This window comes from Lepidochelys olivacea, assembly GCF_965140295.1.
Source record: "Lepidochelys olivacea isolate rLepOli2 genome assembly, chromosome: 26".
Taxonomy (NCBI): Eukaryota; Metazoa; Chordata; order Testudines; family Cheloniidae; genus Lepidochelys; species Lepidochelys olivacea.
Genome location: NC_140436.1, coordinates 16,140,428 through 16,163,790, shown reverse-complemented (window position 1 = coordinate 16,163,790; position 23,363 = coordinate 16,140,428). Strand labels below are relative to the sequence as shown.

At 49.3% G+C, this 23,363-nt stretch overlaps 1 protein-coding gene across 9 annotated transcripts in view; it reads right to left on the bottom strand.

Moving 5' to 3' along the window:
• Window positions 1-23,363, bottom strand: part of OGDH (oxoglutarate dehydrogenase) — a 135,118-nt gene that overhangs the window by 48,248 nt on the left and 63,507 nt on the right. For 5 of the 9 annotated variants that reach the window (XM_084615256.1, XM_084615254.1, XM_084615260.1 and 2 more), the window contains exons 5-7: window positions 20,418-20,462; window positions 14,256-14,371; window positions 11,157-11,311 (exon numbers count right to left, since the gene is read on the bottom strand). In XM_084615256.1, coding sequence (XP_084471382.1) covers window positions 11,157-11,311; window positions 14,256-14,371; window positions 20,418-20,462 — 316 coding nt within the window. The remainder of the gene's footprint in view (window positions 1-11,156; window positions 11,312-14,255; window positions 14,372-20,417; window positions 20,463-23,363) is intronic. The other 4 variants (XM_084615258.1, XM_084615257.1, XM_084615262.1 and 1 more) reach the window with 1 other exon arrangement.

Here is a 23,363-nt window from a genome sequence, read left to right as displayed (position 1 = left end):
CTAATTGGTCGAATGTGTCTCCGACTAACTGCACCTGTGATTCCACCTGCTGACAGGAGCGGCCCCGGAGGAGCCACTCGTCCAGATAAGGGTAGACATGCACGTGGTGGCGGCGGAGAAACGCTTAACATAGGAACATAAGAATGGCCATACTGGATCAGACCAAAGGTCCATCCAGCCCAGTATCCTGTCTGCCGACAGTGGCCAATGCCAAGTGCCCCAGAGGGAGTGAACTTAACAGGTAATGATCAAGTGATCTATCTCCTGCTATCCAACTCCACCCTCTGACAAACGGAGGCTAGGGACACCATTCCTTACCCATCCTGACTAGTAGCCATTAATGGATTTAACCTCCATGAATTTATCCAGTTTCTCTTTTAAACCCTGTTATAGTCCTAGCCTTCTCAACCTCCTCAGGCAAGGAATTCCACAGATTGACTGTGCGCTGAGTGAAGAAGAACTTCCTTTTATTTGTTTTAAACCTGCTGTCCATTAATTTCATTTGGTGGCCCCTAGTTCTTATATTATGGGAACAAGTAAATAATTTTTCCTTATTCACTTTCTCTACACCACTCATGATTTTATAGACCTCTATCATGTCTCCTCTTTTCCAAGCTGAAAAGTCCTAGCCTCTTCAATCTCTCCTCATATGGGACCTGTTCCAAACCCCTAAACATTTTAGTTACCCTTCTCTGAACCTTTTCTAATGCCAGTATATCTTTTTTGAAATGAGGAGACCACATCTGTAGGCAGTATTCAAGATGTGGGCGTATCATGGATTTATATAAGGGCAATAAGATATTCTCTGTCTTATTCTCTATCCCTTTTTTAATGATTCCTAACATCCCGTTTGCTTTTTTGACTGCCGCTGCACACTGCATGGACATCTTCAGAGAACTATTCACGATGACTCAAAGATCTCTTTCTTGATTAGTTGTAGCTATATTAGCCCCCATCATATTATATGTATAAATTGGAGTTATTTTTTCCAACGTGCATTATTTTACATTTATCCACATGAAATTTCATTTGCCATTTTGTAGCCCAATCACTTAGTTTTGTGAGATCTTTTTGAAGTTCTTCACAATCTGCTTTGGCCTTAACTATCTTGAGCAGTTTAGTATCGTCTGCAAACTTTGCCACTTCACTGTTTACCCCTTTCTCCAGATCATTTATGAATAAGTTGAATAGGATTGGTCCTAGGACTGACCCTTGGGGAACACCAGTAGTTACCCCTCTCCATTCTGAAAATTTATCATTTATTCCTATCCTTTGTTCCCTGTCTTTTAACCAATTCTCAGTCCATAAAAGGATTTTATCCCATGACAAAAAATGGTTACTCACCTTTGTAACTGTTGTTCTTTGAGATGTGTTGCTCATATCCATTCCAATTAGGTGTGTGCACGCTGCGTGCACGGCTGTCAGAGAATTTTTACCCTAGCAACACCCAGTGGGTTGGCTCTGGAGCCCCCTGGAGTGGCGCCTTCATGGCTCTCGGTACATACCCTAGCTGACCCAGCGCCCTGCCCCCTCAGTTCCTTCTTGCCGGCTACTGCAACAGAGGTGGAAGGGGGCGGGTTTGGAATGGACGTGAGCAACACGTCTCCAAGAACAACAGTTACAATGGTGAATAACCCTTTTTTCTTCTTCGAGTGTTTGCTCATATCTATTCCAATTAGGTGACTCCCAAGCCCTACCTAGGCAGTGGGGTCGGAGTGAAGCAACGTGGATTGTAGGACTGCTGTACCAAACGCCACATCGCCTCTGGCGTGCCAGACGATGGCATAGTGCGAAGCAAAAGTGTGTACCAAGGACCAAGTTGCGGCTCTGCAGATCTCCTGGATTGGCACCTGGGCCAGAAAAGCCACCACCGAGGCCTGGGCCCTTGTGGAGTGAGCAGTGATAGGCGGGGTCAGAACACCGGCCACATCATAGCAAGCACGGATGCAGAACGTGATCCATGAAGAGATCTGCTGAGAGGAGACCAGGAGGCTTTTAATCCGGTCTGCCACCACAACGAAGAGCTGGGTTGTCTTCCTGAACGGCTTTGTACACTCAGTGTAGAAGGCAAGGGCCCTACAGACATCGAGGGAGTGCAGCTGCTGTTCCTGGTGACTGGCGTGCGGTTTTGGATAAAAAAAATGGAAGAAAAATGTCCTGGCTGATACGAAAGGCCGATACCACCGTGGGAAGAAAGGCCGGGTGAGGCCAAAGCTGCAGTTTATCTTTATGGAAGATCGTGTAGGGTGGTTCTGAGGTAAGGGCTCTGAGCTCGGAGACACGCCTCACCAACGTGACAGTGACAGGGAAAGCCGTTTTCCAGGAGAGGTATAAAAGAGAGCAGGTGGCCAGCGGCTCGAAAGCTGGAGGCATGTAGGTAGGAACAGCGGTCAGTAGGTTTCTGGTATAGGGTGGTGTTTACGTGACCATCGTTTATTAGCACTGTAGTGTCCAGGAAGTGGATCTCTTGTGTGGACTGGACCAGGCTGAGGTTGATGGTGGGATGGAAATTGTTGAAATCATGGTGGAATTCCTCAAGGGCTTCTGCTGACTTAGAACAACGCTTCCTCAGCTTTTGTCCCCTAATGCCCCTACTCTACTTGCGCTATATTGATGACATCTTCATCATCTGGACCCATGGAAAAGAAGAACCTTGAGGAAGGCTCCAGGACGGTGACCACCAAGTCCAGGCTGTCTCGATCTGGGCGATAGACTGATGCCAGCCAGGCTTGTAATGGACGTAGTCGAAGTCTGGCGTGCGTGGTCACGTATGTGCAGGAAGCCATGTGGCCGAAAAGACTCAAGCAACTTCTTGCCGACAAGGTTGGGAAGCTCTGAAGGCTCCAGACGAGGACCACTATAGCCTGGAAACGAGCATCCAGCAGGAGGGCTCATGCCTGCATGGAGTCCAGAACTGCCCTGATGAATTCTATTCTCTAGGTCGCTTCTAATGTTGACTTTGCCACGTTGAGAAGGAGCCCTAACTGACTAAACGTATTCATGACCAAGCGGAAGTGGGACCGCACCTGTTCTCTGGTGCGGCCCCAGATAAGCTAGTCGTTGAGGTGAGCGTCTACCTGTACCCGCTGTCAACAAAGGAAGGCCGCCATGACTGCCATACATTTGGTGAACATTTGGGGGGCCGCGGAGACACCGAAGGGAAGGGCCGTGAACTGATAGTGTTCGTGGTTGACCACAAAGCGGGGGAAATGTCTGTGCGCCAGATGAATTGCTATGTGGAAATGCACGTCCTTCATGTTGAGGGCGGCGTAACAGTCTCCAGGATCCAGGGAAGGTATAATAGCGCCCAAGGAGACCATGTGGGACTTCAACTTTACCATGAACTTGTTGAGTCCGCTCAGGTCCAGAATGGGCCAAAGCCCACCCTTTGCCTCGGGGATTAGGAAATATCGGGCCTGTAGTTCCCAGGATCCTCCTTCTTCCCTTTTTTAAAGATTGGCACTACATTAGCCTTTTTCCAGTCATCCGGGACTTCCCCCGTTCACCACGAGTTTTCAAAGATAATGGCCAATGGCTCTGCAATCACAGCCGCCAGTTCCTTTAGCACTCTTGGATGCAACTGTGCACGTCCAGCTTTTCTAAATAGTCCCTAACCACCTCTTTCTCCACAGAGGGCTGGCCATCTATTCCCCATGTTGTGATGCCCAGTGCAGCAGTCTGGGAGCTGACCTTGTTCGTGAAGACGGAGGCAAAAAAAGCATTGAGTACATTAGCTTTTTCCACATTCTCCGTCACTAGGTTGCCTCCCTCATTCATTAAGGGGCCCACACTTTCCTTGGCTTTCTTCTTGTTGGCAACATACCTGAAGAAACCCTTCTTGTTACTCTTAACATCTCTCGCTAGCTGCAGCTCCAGGTGCGATTTGGCCCTCCTAATTTCATTCCTACATGCCCGAGCAATATTTTTATACTCCTCCCTGGTCATATGTCCAACCTTCCACTTCTTGTAAGCTTCTTTTTTATGCTTAAGATCCGCTAGGATTTCACCGTTAAGCCAAGCTGGTCGTCTGCCATATTTACTATTCTTTCGACACATCGGGATGGTTTGTCCCTGTAACCTCAACAGGGATTCCTTGAAATACAGCCAGCTCTCCTGGACTCCTTTCCCCTTCATGTTAGTCCCCCAGGGGATCCTACCCATCCGTTCCCTGAGGGAGTCCAAATCTGCTTTCCTGAAGTCCAGGGTCCGTATTCTGCTGCTTACCTTTCTTCCCTGTGTCAGGATCCTGAACTCAACCAACTCATGGTCACTGCCTCCCAGATTCCCATCCACTTTTGCTTCCTCTACTAATTCTTCCCAGTTTGTGAGCAGCAGGTCAAGAAAAGCTCCCCCCCCTAGTTGGCTCCTCTAGCACTTGCACCAGGAAATTGTCCCCTATGCTTTCCAAAAACTTCCTGGATTGTCTATGCACCGCTGTATTGCTCTCCCAGCAGATATCAGGAAAATTAAAGTCACCCATGAGAACCAGGGCATGCGATCTAGTAGCTTCCACGAGCTGCCAGAAGAAAGCCTCATCCACCTCATCCCCCTGGTCCGGTGGTCTATAGCAGACTCCCACCACTACATCACTCCTGTTGCTCACACTTCTAAACTTAATCCAGAGACACTCAGGTTTTTCTGCAGTATCGTAGCGGAGCTCTGAGCAGTCATACTGCTCCCTTACATACAGTGCTACTCCCCCACCTTTTCTGCCCTGCCTGTCCTTCCTGAACAGTTTATAACCATCCATGATAGTACTCCAGTCATGTGAGTTATCCCACCAAGTCTCTGTTATTCCAATCACGTCATAATTCCTTGACATAATTTATTCCAACTGTGGTGCCACTCCTACTGCTGCCGCCGGGGTGCTGTGCACCGAGGCGCTTGGTGCCAGATCTTGGTGCGCCGCAGGGGGTTGAGGGCTAAGAGCGGCCTCCACTAGGAGCTGTTTTAAATGAAAGTCCCACTTCTTCTTAATCCGGGGACGAAACCCTTTGCAGATCCTGTACTTCTCTGCTTGATGAGACCCCCCCAGACACTTCAGGCAAGAGTCATGGGGGTTGCCCGTTGGCATGGGCTTAGAGCAGGAACCCCAGGGCCTGAATCCCGGAGCCTTGGGCATGAGCCCGAGAGAAGAACCGGGGAGGAGGGGAAACCACCGCCCCCTAACCGCACTAACAATAAGTAAACCAACTATAACTATTAACTATACACTAGGGAGAGTGGAGAGCAACGAAGCAGGACTCCACAGTTCCAATGACCATCATGGGTGGTAAGAAGGAACTAAGGGGGCGCTGGGTCGGCTGGGGTATCTATTGAGCGCCATGAAGGTGCCACTCCAGGCGGCTCCACAGCTGACCCACCGGGTGTTACTAGGGTAAAAATTCTCCGACGGCCATGCATGCAGTGCACACACACACCTAATTGGAATAGATATGAGCAAGCACTCGAAGAAGAACTTAAATTTATGTAAGAGCCTTTGGTGAGGGACCTTGTCAAAGGCTTTCTGGAAATCTACGTACACTACATCCACTGGATCCCCCTTGTCCACACGGTTGTTGACCCCCCTCAAAGAACTCTAATAGATTAGTAAGACAATTTCCCTTTACAGAAACCATGTTGACTTTTGCGCAACAATTTGTGTTCTTCTGTGTCTGACTATTTTATTCTTAACTATTGTTTCAACTAATGTGCCTGGTACTGACATTAGACTTACCGATCTGTAATTGCCGGGATCACCTCTAGAGCTCTTTTTAAATACTGGTGTTACATTAGCTATCTTCCAGTCACTGGGTACAGAAGCTGATTTAAAAGGACAGGTTACAAACCACAGTTAATTGTTCCGCAATTTCATATTTGAGTTCTTTCAGAACTCTTGGGTGAATGCCATCTGGTCCCGGTGACTTGTTACTGTTAAGTTTATCAATTAATTCCAAAACCTCCTCTAGTGACACTTCAATCTGTGACAATTCCTCAGATTTGTCACCTACAAAGGACGGCTCAGGTTTGGGAATCTCCCTAACATCCTCAGACGTGAAGACTGAAGCAAAGAATTCATTTAGTTTCTCTGCGATGACTTAATAGTCTTTAAGTGCTCCTTTTGTATCTTGATCGTCCAGGGGCCCCACTGGTTGTTTAGCAGGCTTCCTGCTTCTGATGTACTTAAAAAGCATTTTATTACCTTTTGAGTTTTTGGCTAGCTGTTCTTCAAACTCCTTTTTGGCTTTTCTTATTACATTTTTACACTTAATTTGGCAGTGTTTATGCTCCTTTCCATTTACCTCACTAGGAGCTGACTTCCACTTTTTAAAAAGATGCCTTTTTATCTCTCACTGCTTCTTTTACATGGTTGTTAAGCCATGGTGGCTCTTTTTTAGTTCTTTTACTGTGTTTTTTAATTTGGGGGTATACATTTAACTTGGGCCTCTATTATGGTGTCTTTGAAAAGTGTCCATGCAGCTTGTTGGGATTTCATTCTAGTCACTCTACCTTTTAATTTCTGTTTAACTAACCTCCTCATTTTTGCATAGTTCCCCTTTCTGAAACCAAATGCCACAGTGTTGGGCTGTTGAGGTGTTCTTCCCACCACAGGAACATTACATTATGGTCACTATTTCCAAGTGGTCCTGTTATAGTTACCTCTTGGACCAGATCCTGCACTCCACTCAGGACTAAATTGAGGACTGCCCTCTCCCCTTGTGGGTTCCTGTACCAGCTGCTCCAAGAAGCAGTCATTTAAAGTATTGAGAAATTTGTCTCTGCATTTCATCCTAAGGTGACATGTACCCAGTCAATACGGGGATAATTGAAATTCCCCACTATTATTGAGTTCTTTACAACTGCCATGCACTTGGTGAAGACGCGAGGCGCTGTGCAAAGCCCGAACAGGAGGGCTGTGAACTGGTAATGCACCTTGTTCACCATGAAGTGGAGGAACCATCTGTGAGCCGGGGTGATAGATAGATGGAAATAAACATCCTTCATGTTGAGGGCGAAGTACCAGTCTCCCGGGTCTAGGGAAGGGATGATTGTGCTTAGGGAGAACATGCGGAACTTCAAGCTGACTATGAACTTGTTGAGTTCCCGCAGTCCAGAATGGGCTGGAGACTTCCCTTCACTTTTGGGACGAGGAATTATTGGGAGTAGAAACCCTTGCCTTTGAGTTTCTGAGGGACCTTCTCCACCGCTCCTAGGGCGAGGAGAGCCTGGACCTCCTGGACAAGAAGTTGCTCGTGAGAGGGGTCCCTGAAGAGGGACGGGCAAGGGGGATGGAAGGGTGGGAAAGAGCAGAATTGGATAGAATATCCCACTTCTACAGCGCGGAGCACCCAACCGGTCTGACGTAATAAGGGACCATGCAAGGTAGAAGCGGGATAGATGGTTCAGGAAAGGAGGGGAGGCAACCGGGTTGTGGACTGGTATTCTGTCCTCGTGCACATGTTCAAAAGGGGCACTCAGGGTCCAAAGGGGGTTTGGATTGCCCTTGGCCCTGCCCAGATGGAGGACGCAACGGTATGCGTCAATTGTATCTACTTCTCTTACGAGAGAAGTCCTGTCTGGGCCTAGGGGAAAAAGACCACTGCTGGGTGGCCTGCAGTTTAAAGGGCTTCCTTTGGGTCACCGGAGTGTGCATGCCGAGGGAGGAGGGATAGCTCAGTGGTTTGAGCATTGGCCTGCTAAACTGAGGGTTGTGAGCTTAATCCTTGAGGAGGCCATTTAAGGATCTGGGGCAAAAATTGGGGATTGGTCCTGCTTTGAGCAGGGGGTTGGACTAGATGACGTCCTGAGGTCCCTTCCAACCCTGATATTCTATGATTCTCTGACTTTATTGTGCTCTGGTAGTCCTTTAGGCTATGCAGTCTGGAATTTGTTTGCTCAGCAAATAGGCCCTGGCCATCAAAGGGAAGGTCCTATAGGGTCTGCTGGACCTCCAGGGGAAGACCAGAGGACTGGAGCTAAGCATTGCTCCTCATTGCAAGCCCGGACACCAGAGTACTTGCCGCAGAGTCCGCGGCATCGAGGGAGCCTTGGAGGGAAGTCCGGGCGACAGCTTTACCCTCTTCAGCAACGGCCCCCAACTCCGCTTGTGACTCAGAGGGGAGGAGCTCCTTAAATTTCAGGATTGAGGACCATGAGTTATAGTTGTATCTACTCAGGGATGCGAGTTGGTTTGTAATCCTGAGAGAGAGACCCCCCGTGGAATAAATTTTCCTTCCAAACAAATCAAGCCATTTAGCTTCCCTTGCGGGGGCCTGCTGACCTTGCCTCTCTTTTTCATTCACCGCTTCCACCACGAGAGAGCATGGGGGAGGATGGGTGAAGAGATACTCATATTCCTTAGTGGGAACAAAGTATTTATGTTCAGCCCCCTTGGCCGTAGTGGGGATGGAGGCAGATGTTTGCCAAATGGTTTTGGCATTGGATTGAATAGTTTTTATAATGGATAAGGCTACCCTAGAGAGGCCCTCTGGTGCCAGGATGTCCACCATTGGGTCCTCCTGTTCGACCACTTCCTCCACCTGAAGATTCATATTCAGGGCTATCCGTCAGAGGAGTTTCTGCAGGGCCCTGTGATCCGTGGGTGGCGGCCCAAAGGTGGAGGTGCCTGCCACCACCTTATCAGGGGACGATGAGGAGGAAGCCAGCAGTAGGACCGGTTCCGTGGTAGCCTCTTGATCTTTAGGGACCAGGTCCTCACAGGCACTGGATGTAGCCTCTACTGGCAAAGGTGGTGCTGGGTCTGGGTTTTGTGGAGGGTCCTGGGGTGGGCGGCTGAGAGTTGCCTCAGGGAGGCGAGATCCCGAACGGGGAGGCGGTGGAATACCAAGAGGGGTGCCCTGGATCTGATGGGGTCCAGAATGGCCACTGAGGCTGCCATTGGGGCGCTGAAGCATCCGGCCTTAGGCTGCGCAGCCCTGATCTGGGCGCCTCAGATGCCCCCGATGCCTTGCCTCAGTGGAGGAAGGGCGACCTTGAGCGGGACAGCCAAGGGGCAGCGGTGCGGGACTGCACCGGAGAAACATCCTCCTACGATGGGCAGGATGCGTGCTGTGAAGTGTAGCGGGGCTGCGATGTCAATCGGTGCCACGATGCAGGATGGTGCCGCTGTGGGGAATGATGGCAGGGTGTGGAATGGTGCAGCGAAGTAGAGCATGCCATCACATATAGCTGCGCTGAGGTGGGGAACGATGCCGTGATGAAGAACGGTGCAGCGATCAAGGACGGTGCCGAAGTGGGGAGAGGTGCCGTGACATGGCTCTCGAGTGGGAGTCGTGCCGCGTCGGGGAGCGACACCTGGAAGGTGAACAGCATGCAGGCTGAGGCCAGTGCGGAGCACAGTGCTGCAAGCTCACAGAACGGGATCTGGACCTCAAGCAGGACCACGACTTATCTGCTGATGACCACCTCGAATGGGAGTGGCTCCGAGGATCAAGGCTGCCAGACCAGTGCCACTAGTCAGAGGAGTGCCGGGACTCAGAGTGGCGGGGAGATCCAGGTCAGGGGGCAGACAGACACAACATGGCAGGCTTGCCTCTAGATGGTGCCATGCTCCAAGGGAGTGGAGGCTTAGTCCTTATAGTGGGAGACTTAGGTGCCATCATCTCGATGAGCCCCCTAGCGGCTCTGAAGGTGTTTGGGGTGGAAGGCATCATAACTTCCCCCACATGCAACCGCGGTGAGTACAGGAGAGTAGGACTTCCTGGAGAGACAGGGGTCTGTGATGGCTGCGCATGGCCCGAGGGTCTGTCGGCCATAGGCCCGTCCCTGGCACCATCCCCTTCTGGGGGTGCAGTAGCCGTAGCAACCCGCTGGGGAGATTTCCCTTTGGCCTGTTTCTTGCAGGCAGCTGGGGATTGAGAGCAGTGCTGGGGAGAGGGCTTCTGGGGCCTGGGGGACCGGCAGCTCCTGGGTTGGTGTGCCGAGTCCTTTCTCAGCACCGCAGAATGAGAAGCACTCCGCACCAAGGCGCTCGGGGCCGGGTCCTGCTGCGGACGGAGGGCTAACTCCATGAGGAGTTGCTTTAGGCGTATGTTCCTCTCCTTCCTGGTGCGAGGCCTGAAAGTCTTGCAGATCTTGCACTTGTCCAACTGATGGGCTTCTCCCCAGACATTGGAGGCAGGAGTCGTGGGGGTCACCCGTGGGTATAGGCTTAGTGCAGGAACTACAGGATTTGAAGCCCTGAGACAGCATGCCCGGAGGCCCTCCGGGACACGTGTTGGAGGGGGAGCCGCCACAACCCGCTAAGTAGCGTGACTACAATTAACTAACTAAGAACTATTAACTAACAAGGGGTAACTATATACAGAGATTAGCAGAAGAGCTAGGGATTAGTGGGACACTTCCAAGCAAGAGACCACTGTTCCTTCTTACCGCAAGTGACGGTTGTTGGAACTGAAGGGGGGTCGGGCCAGCAGGGTCGTATATAGAGTGCCATACTTGTGCCACTTCAGGGGGTCCACAGCTGGCCCGATGGGTAGTTGCAAGGGAAAAGTTTCCGGCAGCCGTGCACTCGGCATGTGCACACACCTAACAGTAATTGATATGAGCAAGCACTCGAAGAAGAACTGCATTTCTGCGGACATTAAGATAAAGTCCCAGCTACCCTCTCCTACTCCAAGGCATTCACCATGCTTATATGTGTAACACACAGAAAAGACGTGTTAACATTTGGATTACACCTGCTAATATGATATTTAAATAACTGTCCAGAGGCAAATCTATGTGATTTCTGTGTGAGCGTGAGAGAGAGAGAGAGAGAGAGAGAGAGAGAGAGAGATCCTATAAATAGTTTAAAGCCACAATTTTTGGGTGATCACAAGTGGAGTCACTTGACTGACAGGCCTCACAAAGGACCTCCAGAGGCAGGATGGCCCGTGGTTAGGGCTCTAGGCTGGGACTCAGGAACCCTGAATTCAAGTCCCTACTCTGCTACAGACTTGGGTAAGTCCTGTAGCCTGTCTGTGCCTTAACTGCCCCATCTGTATAACAGGGTATTGTGAGATAAATACATTAAAAAGGGTGAGAGTTTCAGTTACATAGGTGACGGGACCGGACAAGTACCACAGGCAAATCAGTGGCACTAAGAGCTCCGTGAGACATCACTGAACCACCCCATCCAGACGGCACCAGGAGGACACCAAAGATAGGCAGAATACCTTGTTGAGCGCACCAGCCTTGCCAGTAGGGTGCGTTTCTCATCAGTGGTGAACTGCATGATACCTGGAGTCTCAAATTTCTGCCGTATCCACTGACATTGCTCCAGGTCATTGATAAACATGAACTCCACGCCAACGTGCTGGCAGTAAGCCATCTATTTAACACAGGAAAGAGGAACATAAGGTAAAGCAGGAGATTTAAGGCACTTTTGCCCTGCAGGGTATAAAATGTAATAAATGCCTGTCACCGCATGTGGCATGGGCTTCTCGTTCAGAATTCAAGGAGCCCTGCAAATGGCACAGAAGGCCCAAGCAGTACTAGAATGGCCTTCTGAATCCCCCTAACACCAGGGCATGCTGGCACATCAGAAAGCGAAGAGACCTGCCAGTGTTTTGTGAAATCCAGCCTTGATACAGACTGCTGACTCCTCTCCCAAGCTATTCCCCAGCATTGCACTAAGATGCTGAGGTTGTATCAGCCATAGAGTGGCTCCAGGGAGCTGGTTAATCCATACTTACAGAATAGAGGAATTCTGCAGAAGGTACAGGCATAGCCCCAATGGGGTTGTGTGGGCGATGCATTGTCAATAGCACAGTGCATATTAGGGAGTTACCTGGAACAAGAACTTGCCTGACAACCAGAGAAGAGCATGCTGAGGCACAAGATATATGGAGCCAGATTGTCACGATTGCTCAGGACCCAATGCATTCAGCTTTCTTGGAAATCTGGTCCTTAATGTTAGCACATAGAACCTATCACTCAGGATTTGATGTTGATGGTATGAAGAGACGATGGCTTGGCCTATTTTTTTTTAAGCTGTGCTGATGGTTTCAGACAAGATCAGAGGTGGGCAAACTAAGGCCCATGGGACTGTCCTGCCCGGCCCTTGAGCTCCCGGCTGGGGAGGCTCACCCCCGGCCCCTCCCCTGTTGTCCCCCCTCTCCCGTAGCCACACCACAGCGCGAGAAGCGCAGCTTGCGCCCGCTCACCTCCCAGGCTTTCCAACAAGCCTGTCCTGCCGCTCTGAGCAGCATGGTAGGGGGGCAGGGGGAGGAGGTCCCGGGGGGCAGTCAGGGGACAGGGGGCGGTCAGGAGACAGGGAGGGTTGGATAGGGGGTGGGGTCAGTCAGGGGACAAGGGTGTGGATAGGGGTCGGGGCAGTCAGGGGACAAGGAGCGGGGGGCTTAGATAGGGGGTGGGGTCCTGAGGGGTGGTTAGGGGACAAGGAGAAGGGGGGTTGCATGGGTGGGCGGTTCTGAGGGGGGCAGTCAGGGGGTGGGAAGTGGGAGGGGGCCAGGCTGTTTGCGGAGGCGCAGCCTTCCCTACCCGGCCCTCCATACCGTTTCGCAACCCCGATGTGGCCCTCGGGCCAAAAAGTTTGCCCACCCCTGGACTAGATGCATCTTACTGAGAAAATGTACTGTATTTGAGATTGTGAGCCACAGATTACACACCGCTTTCTGAACACTGACTGGTTCTGAGAGCAACAGCTCCAGAACACGGCCCTCGGGACAGAACGGTTACCATGCACAGCTCCTCCTTTCATAATCAAGGTAACGTAGCATGTGCAATATTTATCATCTGGGGTTTGCACAACCCCTTGAAGTATATAAGGTGTTACAGTGTGGCTGCCACCATCAAGGCATAGAAGGTGATCACGGTCCTTCTATGGACCGGGGTGAAGCATGAAACCCAGTGGCTCCCAGGGGGAAGGGAGCTTCATAGCGTGAATGAACAAAGCTGGGCTGGGAAGTTGGATCGTCGCGCCTGTTGTGACTAGGTGCACAAAGAAGTGACGGTACCCGAGTAACTGGCTCCTTGCCCTACTTCCTTCATTGGAAGCAGGATCTGCAGCACCTGCTCCCTCCCTACTCCTGCAAGAGGGGCAGGCCAAGGGTACATGCTCCAACCACTGACAGAAGAAGGCATCTGCTTGTGCCAGGGCTTCTCTTCCCCCCCATCTCAACTCCTTAGTGAATCTGTTCGAGGGACGGTGCCCAGCTCTCCCTCCTTGTGCCTGCCCACCCCATAACAGCAGGCTGACTTTGGCAATCACTTCACTCCTCCATCCGCAGACATCCAGTGGGTTTAGCACCCACCATCCTAACAAGCATCTGGCTCTCATTCTCCCTATAGTGGCTCCTTGGATGAGGCAGAAGGGTGCACAAGTTACTTATGACAGCACCCCACTGCCATGTAGCACCAGTTCCCGAAATCCAACTCCTGGCATGAGAGCACAACTATGGGTTGGAAAGATTTGCTGCAATCCCAGACTGAGGCACGGAGCCTTCCAGATACATAACATGGCTGCTGGAAGAGAGGAGTACTACAAATGTCCATCATGGGACAGTAAGCTTTCTCCCTGCCAAGCCCTGAGTTACAGGTCCCAGGCGCTTCCTCCATCCACTGTTATCTTGGAGAGCAGAGCTGGGAGTGACATTCTCCTGCTTTCAGTAATGTTTTGGGGATGTCTGCAGTGGGTCAGGCTCTCAGTGTTACTAACTCTCATAATATTTATGAGCCGTATGAGATCTAGGTTTTTTCTTGAATTCCCAGCTCCTGGAGTCTTGTGATGATGGGAGAATCTCACCTTTCATAAGTGAAAAACAAGTTTCTATTCCCTCATGATCGCAGTGTGTGACTAGAAAATGTGATCCTAAAGGCTCAAAATCCAAAAGGCAAATGATAAATTTGGGAGTATTTTTATTAAGATCTCATGATTCTTGGGGAGGGATCCCACTTATGAAATCTGAACACTTGGGGTTGGCAATACTGGTCTCTGGATTGGTAGTAAGAACTGTGTGATCTCGGGCATATCGCAATCTCTCATGGCCTCTTTCTCCAGCTGTAAAATGGGAACAACAGAGCTTCCTATTGCTTTGAAGACCTCAGAGATCCATGGATGAAGAGTGCCATGTTAAGTGCTGAATATGAGTAATAAAGGAAAGGAGAACAAAGAATCCTAATCTCTGGTGAGGCAGGGGGAAGTGGCATTCAGAGTTTTATTATTAAGTCTCCCAATAAAGATCCTGAATTCGGAACCAAATGGAACAGCGTAGTTTTCTGAAAGCTGTGCAATTCCCCTGCACTTGTCTTACCTCCAGGCGGCGGATGATCTCGCGGAGTGGAAGAGCCGACTCATTGCCTCCAATGAAAGTGGTCGTGGGCAAGTGGAAGACCTTGTCGAGATCCGATTCATCCAGTCCATAAAACCCTGCAGGATTTTCATGGGTAGGACAAGCCAAAGCAGGAGAGAGAGAGGGGGGGGGCATGTTTTGGACACGGATAGTCACACAGGAACCAGGGTTGTGGGGAGGATGACAAAAAAGCAGCACAAAAACAAAAAATAAGCATGAAGGAGGTTTGTGTAAATAAATAACCAAGCAGTAATTAGACACGCGAGCACAGAACAAAAAGGTTATTACAAAAGGCACGCAGGCAACACCAGGATACAAACAAAACAAAGCAATATATATGCATATAAATTGGTAATTAAATTGAGCGTTGAATTGAGAAGGATTGGAGTCCCACATACACAAAATACATTTCAGGAATATAATATAGGTGAGAGAAGAAAAAACAAAGAGGATTGGCCAGAGTCATTGAGCAAACAGATTTCACCACGTTTGGAATTAAACAAAGTTGAAGCAGAAAACAAAAAGGTTAAATGGACCGACCCAAAACAATAAAAAATAAGGAAGGAAAGCAAGATAAAGAAAGCTGCATCAGTTTCAGGATTCTGCAGTGGACTCTTCTGAATAGCTCATGCAGGGGAGAGAAGTGTTTTACAATAAATGGGACCCACGTGCTTTGAGCAAAGCCCTCTTTGCAGGCAGGCAGGCGGATTTTGCTACTCTTCCCAAGAGATGGCCCAGTTAGCCTGTTCAGGCCTATGGGTTTAAACTTGGCCACCCTTGGAGCTCTGTTTTCCCCTGTGGTGGGCAGGTTCTTACCAAAATGTGGTGGGTGTGGTGTATCTGAGGGGGCGATGCTGAAGCCTTCAGCATAGTAAATGGGAAGTTTCAGCTTAAAATAAATTAATGGTCTGTAAGGAAATCTACACGGGACTCAAATACAAGGCTCAAAGCAAAGAACTGGGAAGGGAGAGGTGAGGGGCTCAGAACAGGGCAGCAATGCCTATGCAACATCCTATTACCAGAGGCAATCCCTTAATGATTAACCTGTACGCCAGTGATAACCAGAGATGTTACCGATATGGCCCTATATGTGCCATTCCTCCTCTACCAACAGGCTAATTGTGCCACACAGTTTCTTCCCCACCAACCTCCCCCAGACATTACCAAAGCTATACGCTGGCCCACATGATTAAAATTTAAACACCATTACAATGGTCTCTCTGAGCAGAAGATCATCTCCTTTTAGAAGCAGGCAGATAGGTGGGACTGTTTGGCTAGTACACACACCCTTATTTACATGCAACTCAACCCTGCTCCTTGTACCTGGTTTCAAAGCAGAGAGAGATCTGCTAAGAAATTCTATTTTCATTCCATATTTTTGGACTAGCAATAACTCCTCTGGGCAGAGACAGAGTCCCTGACCTGCCTGCGGTAACTGGAGTCCACTGATAGGAGCCATCCTGTGTCCATGCAGTGGTTTGTCTCCATTCTCAGCTGCCAAGTCAAATCTAGACAAGGTCACTCTATGTTAATGGCCTTTTAGGGCTCCCTCTATCAGAGCACCTTTCAGTGCCCACTTTTGAAAGTGGAAGGACCTCTGTGTACATGGATTTAAAAGTGAGCACTGATGGAGCAATTTAATCATGGATGATGTATTGGCATGAATGTATTTGAAGGTTGTTTAACATCATTTGAGGGAACTAGTAAAACAGGCAGATAATTAGCATAGCTAATTACAGACATGTGCCCATTAGCTTTTATACTGTCACACCCTTTTTTAAAGGGCATAAATGGGCCACAGAACTAAGCTGGAACTCTGGACAGGAAGTTTCAAGTTGTGAAGGGGGTATTTTTAAATCCACAAAAATAGCCTTCCTGTTGATGTTCAATAGTTACTATCCTGCCCTATAGCACCTCAGTGGAACTCAAAATGAGTGAAACATGAAACCTCAACCTCTGTGAGGTAGGTCAAAATGCTTGAGACAGAGAAACTGAGGCACTGAAAAGGACTTTCCTTTCATAACCTAGCAAGTCAGTGGCAGAGCTGGGAACAGGACCCTGGAATCCTGACCCCCCCCAGTCCCCTCTTTAACCATTAGGCCACACTTACCTATTAACTAGAAGTGTGGTGAACTAGTAAAAGCAAACAAACAGGATTTGTTCTCTTTTGCTGCTGAAAAATCTGCTTAGCTTTGATATAGGGTTTAACCCAGCCCAGGGCTCAGGCCGTCCCACTTGCATCTGTGCAGTCACTGCAGCTCCTCTGCACTTGTATGGGGATGAGTAGCCATGTGTCATAACAGTGACAACTCTGGAAACCTGCCACACACAGGTTGGCAGGATGACACCAAAGGGATGGGTAAGATCACGGAGTAAGATTGTTACTGGGTGGTTAAATACACATTTACAGAGTGACTAGTGCCTTCCACAGGAAGGGTTAGGGGCCACATGGCAGTATACACTTTCCATGAAGTGGCCGAAGCCTGAATGACACAGAAAAGTCATTGCAGCTCATATCAACACTCCTGTCTTTGAATGTGTGTGACCTCCTCTGGGTCTACAGTCTAGGCCCTCTAAAGTTTCAACTCAGTATTACGCAGTCCCTACGTTCCCCACACTGTACGTGCTGTGCTACATGAGGCCACAATATGGGTGCTGTTCAGAATTTTCTGCCTTGCGGGGAGGGTGCAACTTTAGTAACACAAATTTAAGACTGCAGTTAAAGCCTCAATTAGATGACTATACATCCTATGGGCTAGAGTGGAGTCTCCATGGGGCAGGGACCTGTCCATGGCAACTTCCTGGTCTGTCGTCTTGGCTTTTCTAATGCTCAAATCACAGCGGTGCTGAGTTACTTCAGTGGGCGTATCCCTGCGCTATTGCACCACAGGTGAGTCACCCTGGGCGTGGGCAAGTGATGAGCAAAGTGGCAGTCACTCTCTGTGGGGGTGAAGGAGCAGCTGGAGGAGTTCCAGAGTCCTGCTGCTGGCATGTGCGCTGCATTCAGTGTTTCTCCAAGATGCTCTTGCCCTGTCCAGGCCAAGCCAGCTAGATCTGGGGCCTCCAGCTGAACTGCAGTGGCAGGTGGTTTGTGCTGCCTCCTCTCCACAATAGGATTTTATACCTCTGGGGCAGAGGAGGGCAAACTACAGCCAGATCTGGCCCATCCAGGCTTTCGATCAGGCCCATGGGATTACCGCTCCTGGAAGCGGCCAGCACAACGTCCCTGTGGCCCCCCGGCCCCTCACCCCCCCAAGGGGGAAGGAGAGGGGCAGAGAGCTCCATGTGCTACCCTCACTTGCAGGCACCACCCCCCGCAGCTCCCATTGGCTGCGGTTCCCCATTCCTGGCCAATGGGAGCTCTGGGGGTGGTACCCGCAGGTGAGGGCAGCGTGCAGCAAAGCCACCTGCCACCCCCGCCCACTCCCAGGAGCCACTGCCAGACATACTGGCCACTTCCGGGAGTGGCGCAGAGCCAGGGCAGGCAGGGAGACTGCCTTAGTCCTGCTGCACATCACTGCCACCCCAGAGCCACTCGAGGTAAGCGGTGCCAGGCTGGAGCCCGCACCCAACCCCCTGCCCTGACTCCCCTAACCCCCTGCCTTGAGCCCCCGCTACACCCCTCCTGCACCCAACCCCCTGCCCCAAGCCCCCTGCCGCACTCCAACCCCTTGCCCTGAGCCCCTTCCTGCACACCGCACCCCCCTCCCACACCCCAACTCCCTGCCCCAGCCCTACATTCATGGCCCTGCATACAATTTCCCCACCCAGATGTGGCCCTTGGGCCAAAGAGTTTGCCCACCCTTGCTCTGGGGTATAATTGAGCCCACTGCCTTCAAAGGGAGTAAAGGGCAGAATCTGGCTCCATAAGCATAAAAAGAGTTGGTCTCTTTACCTCCTCTATCACTTATTGCTTGCCCAGCAATTGCTCAACTCAGCCTTTGCTTTTGGCTGTGCTGAGCAATTAAACTCAATTTAAGTGAAGCTTATTTATATATTTGTTGTTTATATATAAATTACACACACCGGGGAGAAGCCAAAACAGCCTGTGTGTGAGATGCAGCAAGGTCACTGGATAGGAGATGGGACTACATTGCACAGAGTGCCTTACTCCTTCTCCATGACTAGCAGGCAGCCACCTGAACAGTCCTAGGCTGGGGGTTTTCTGATGCCAAAGAAAATGCTGAGAGCCTCAGGGACGCTGAGTCAGTGACTAGATTAAGGGCAGTTCCCCCAACAGGAGTAAGGATGTGTAATGGGAAATCTACATGAGGAAATTGATCAGAATAGCTCCCACAGTGGACACTTATTCCGCAATACCTATAGTGCTTTAAATTCACACCTTACCTTATTCGGGAACAGTTTCCCCATGTAGTCAAGCCCTAAAAGGCAGTGAGGATTAAGATGGACATAGGATTTCAGTTCTACTCCAGCAGCAGTGCTAAAAAAGCACAGGCAGCAGGGAAGTGATACACTGCCCTGAACGGATAACTCAGCCATGGCCATGCTGCCTTTCGGCAGAAATTTGGCCTCAAGAAGGAAGCGGGTGCTTAATGCCAATGAGTTTTCTGAAAAGCCACCTGCCATTTCGAAACTGTTTGGTACTAGGCTGGGGCCCTCCAAGCCTGCCTGCCACACTGGCAAGGGAGGCTCCCCATAGGTTGGGAGAGAGGCCTTTAGCTGTGGGCAGGCTTGCCCCCGCCCACATCCCAGAACCCAACAGGACACTAGGAAGAGAGGAGGATGAACTACAGACCCAGGAGATAGAGGAGCATTCCTTTAGGTTTCCCCAACAGCTGCTAGGTGCGTGCAGGCTGGTTGCCTCCTCCTGCTCTTTGCAAGGTGGTGGCTCACCCACTCCTTCATCCTCCTCTCTAGAAGGGATATGCTAAGCTTGAGGGCACCTGGGAACAATGGGACTGCAGTTACAGATTCAGGTTTCTGAGCTTCCCTTGACTTTTTGCTTTGAATTTTAATTTTATGGTGGCTACGTGAACACTAGGATCAACGTTCAGTGTTGTTTTCAGACCTTTGTTTCTCTGCTCACTTGCTACACTCCAGCTTTTTGATTAATGTTGGTATTTATAGAAACCCAGAGATCTATTCATACAACTGGGTGTGAGAGGGTGTGGATTAGGGGCAGAGTTCGCACACAGGCAATTTAGATCTAGGTCAGACGCAAGTCAGGAGGGTGAGATTCAACGATCTAGTGACAGCAGGAAAAAGGAATATAATCAGTCTGTAAGAGGGCACATCTGATTGTGGGCTGCTTCCAGTCCACACAGCTGGGACAAATTCCCTTGCTACCCACCCCCATACTTCTCCATGTCACCGCATGTAACCTGTAGAACAGGACTATGAAGAAGCACACAGACGTGGTCCAATGGCAGTACAGTGTGGTCGGGCTCTCCCTAACTTTTCTATTTATTCGCCATACAGGGGTCATTTTATTCTAACACAGAGATCACCTCTTTAAAACACTGGCCCAAAATTCCACAGCTTGGATGCCTGGAAGTTAGGCCGTTTCTTTAGGTGCTTGATTTTTCAAATGTGCTGAGCATATGGAAGTCAATGGCAACACAGATGCTCAGCACCTCTGACAGACTAACTGTTTAGAGGCTGAAACAGAGAAGGGCCTGACTTTAGGTGCCCAACAGGGCAAATTGGCCTCCATGCACAATAACGATTCAGATGAAAGCAAAGTGGACCTAGTAATATGAATGTCATCTGGTCAAAGAAAGGTAGGTGCATTGAAAGCTACCCAACTATTATGCCAGTTCAAAACAGGTTGTAGGCTCTAGAAGACATCAGGATACCAGAGAATGACTGAGCACAACGAAATGGGATTTCTGGCAAGTCGGGCAAGCAAGTGGACAATATGGAAAGCACCTGAAAAACTCAGGATTAAAATAAATCTATGCGTGTTGGCAGCATCACTAACCAAGCATTTAGCTCAGGCACTGTTATTCAGAGAGAGACATTAAAAAATGATACAAAACATTTGACACTGTTGATGAAACATGGGAGGGTTTTGTAACTTTACCCGCTCTGCACATGCCCAGAATAACCTATTCAAAGAGAGTCCTGAACTCCAGAAGGGTTAAAGGCTCATTATTTGCATACCTCCTACTGTTAGCAATCTCAGCCGCTCCTTGAACACTGCAAGATCTGGGAGGGGAGGGAAAGGTGGGATGCAGAAGGGAGAAGACAGAGAGATGCAGTCAAAGTTAGTAAAACCAGAACTGTGAAGAGAAGTCATGGAAAGCACAAGTTAAAAAAAAATTATTCAAATATGGTCAAAACCACCATAGGAGAGAAGGTTTAGTATGGGGGATGACTATGCATTATACTGGGGAAGAGATCCATGATGAAATCCTTCAGAAAGCCAGCCGCAAAGAGGGTGCAGGTGAGAGTGAGGGATGTCACTGACACCGGGGAGCAATTGAGCTGCATGGTTTGAGATCTCCTCTTATTGTTCCCCTAAACGAAACATGCACATGAGAAGATTACAGCACACTGGCATGTAACAGCAGCCAGGAGTCTGACAAAGTTCTGGAAACCAACTATCTGTCAAAAGCCGTTGTAGCAGCATAAAGCCTTACGGGGAGGTATCATACACAGAGTTCCAGACGCTGAACAAGGGACCCTGTCCTTTCTTCACAGCTAGTTTATCAAGCTGGGAATTGTTCTGCAAATGCCAGTGTTTTGAATGCCTCAACTCCTCTGATCAATTGCTGCTGGTGGGAGATATGATTTTCAAGGTCACCCCTAAAGAGCAACGATGGATTTGCTGACAGCATTCAGCTACAAGGAAACTGGATGTAGAGCTGCAGTGCAGCTGCCTCTGCAACATCAGTGCAAGGCACAGAGAGGAGAACAGGTTCTCTGCACACTGACAGACGCAGGGATGCACACCTGTCCTTATGGGGATGTCGTTCTGATCACAGTCTTTGCACTGACTCAAGTCTGCCCGGTGTCTAAATGTTATTAATGGCTTGCTCATTTAATGGAGAGCCACGCATGCAAAATGCTTTGTCATTTCTGACACTGGCTGTGAGCATGCTGGATGGAGTCGGACATGCTGGGGACACAGGCAGTCAACACGCTGGACTCCTGCGCAGGATGGGCTACAGCTGGTTAGTAGTGCCAAAGCTCCATTTGTGGGTTAGAAAGATGGGGGGCTCAACCATTTTCATAGCATGGACCACATCTGAGACCCTCTCCTCCCTTTGGCTGCTCCACAACGGCCCTAGGCAATTGTTTACATGGAGAACAGTGAAGTATGCAGTGTGTTTTCAGCTGTCTTAATGACATTTTAGCAGCCAGAAAGGAGGAGAGCCAGCAACAGATGAGCAGCCAGCTCTTAGCAGATTACACTCTGGGCACCTCTGCAGCAGAGAATGTGGAGCATAAACCCCCAGTGTGAACTGTGAAGGCCAAGTTCACAGCAGTCTTGGTGAGAAAGGAAGCAGTGCACTTCCATATTCAAGATCTAGGCAGGACTGGATCTGACCAATGTGCTACTGAAACTCACTGGCTTGTGAATGAGATTTTCATGTTTGGGAGCCTCTGGTTACAAATAATCTTGTATGCTGCCCAGTGATCACATAAGCAACACAGAAGATCAGTCTGGGTTTGGGAAATCACCTGCTTGTTGAGCTTCTTGGGGCTAGATTTTGAACAGGAAAGCACCACTTGCTGTACCTTGATTTCAATATGTTCCCTCCGCTCCCCCAGCATCTAGCATAGGGTGGAATCTGCTGCGAAGACTCAAGGCACACCTTGGGTTTTAACAGTTAACATGGCTCTCTTTGTATCACTGTCCATCAGATCCATTACTGGCAGCAGGGAGTTAGGCTGGAATTTTCAAAGGAAAATAAGGAAGTTCAGCACTCACACCCCACTAACATTCCAGAGAAACTGGGTGCTTAAGTCTTTCTGGAGATCCCAACCTCAACCTTCTTCTCACACAAGCTTCAATACTCTTACACATTTCTCAGCATGAAAGGGGTCACATTGTTTAAGTCAAAAGGAGTTTCCGAAGGAGCAGAGATAATAGCAAATTGCTAAATAAAAGCCATTTGAAAAGCAAGAGATCAAGTTTCGGAAACTGGCTCTGTGCTACTCCCCTCTTAAGTACAGCATACACCCAACAGTATCTTGTACCTAAACTATTAGCTACAGAACTTGTACTAAAGCTGATCTCCATGTATTTCACTCCATGGACGTTGAAAGCAGGTTGTGTCACTAGGACAAATAAAATCATTGAGCAACTAACCATTCTGCTTGTTAACTGCAGCCCAAGTGTCAGGAAACCATTTTAATACAAAACTGAGCATGATTTGCTTAGAAATTAGCTTCATATGTGATAAACAGGCTACTGCAGATCCCAGGCCAGTAGCCAGAATATCTGTATTTGTCTTGCTGCTGACTCTAAGTATGCAAAGATCAAGTTGTAAGAGAAGGCCTAGGTGTTCCTCCTCCCTCTAATGGTCCCTGAGCTACTAGCCAGTGAACAGCACTGGTAGAGAGGTCTGCTAACTGCCCCCCAGTGGCAAGAGTAACAGTACATGATCGCCTGACACTAGTATAGCATTTCCCCACAGTCAAAGCACTTTACCAAAAGTATATACGTCCCAGCAGTCCTGAATGCTAGGCAAGTATATACCTCTAGACTAGGAAATAGAGGCATAGGTGTCTTTGCCTAAGGCCATGGGGGTACCAGTGCTGAAATTGGGATTTAGATGAATAAGGCATACATAGGGAAAGGCATTCATAGAATCATAGAATATCAGGGTTGGAAGGGATCTCAGGAGGTCATCTAGTCTAACCCCCTGTTCAAAGTAGGACCAATCGCCAATTTTTGCCCCAGATTCCTAAATGGCCCCCTCAAGGATTGAAATGACAACCCTGGGTTTAGCAGGCCAATGCTCAAACCACTGAGCTATTCCTCCACCCATCCCAAAAATGAGTGCAGAATCATAGCATATCAAGATTGGAAGGGACTGCAGGAGATCATCTAGTCCAACCCCCTGCTCAAAGCAGGACCAATCCCCAATTTTTGCCTAA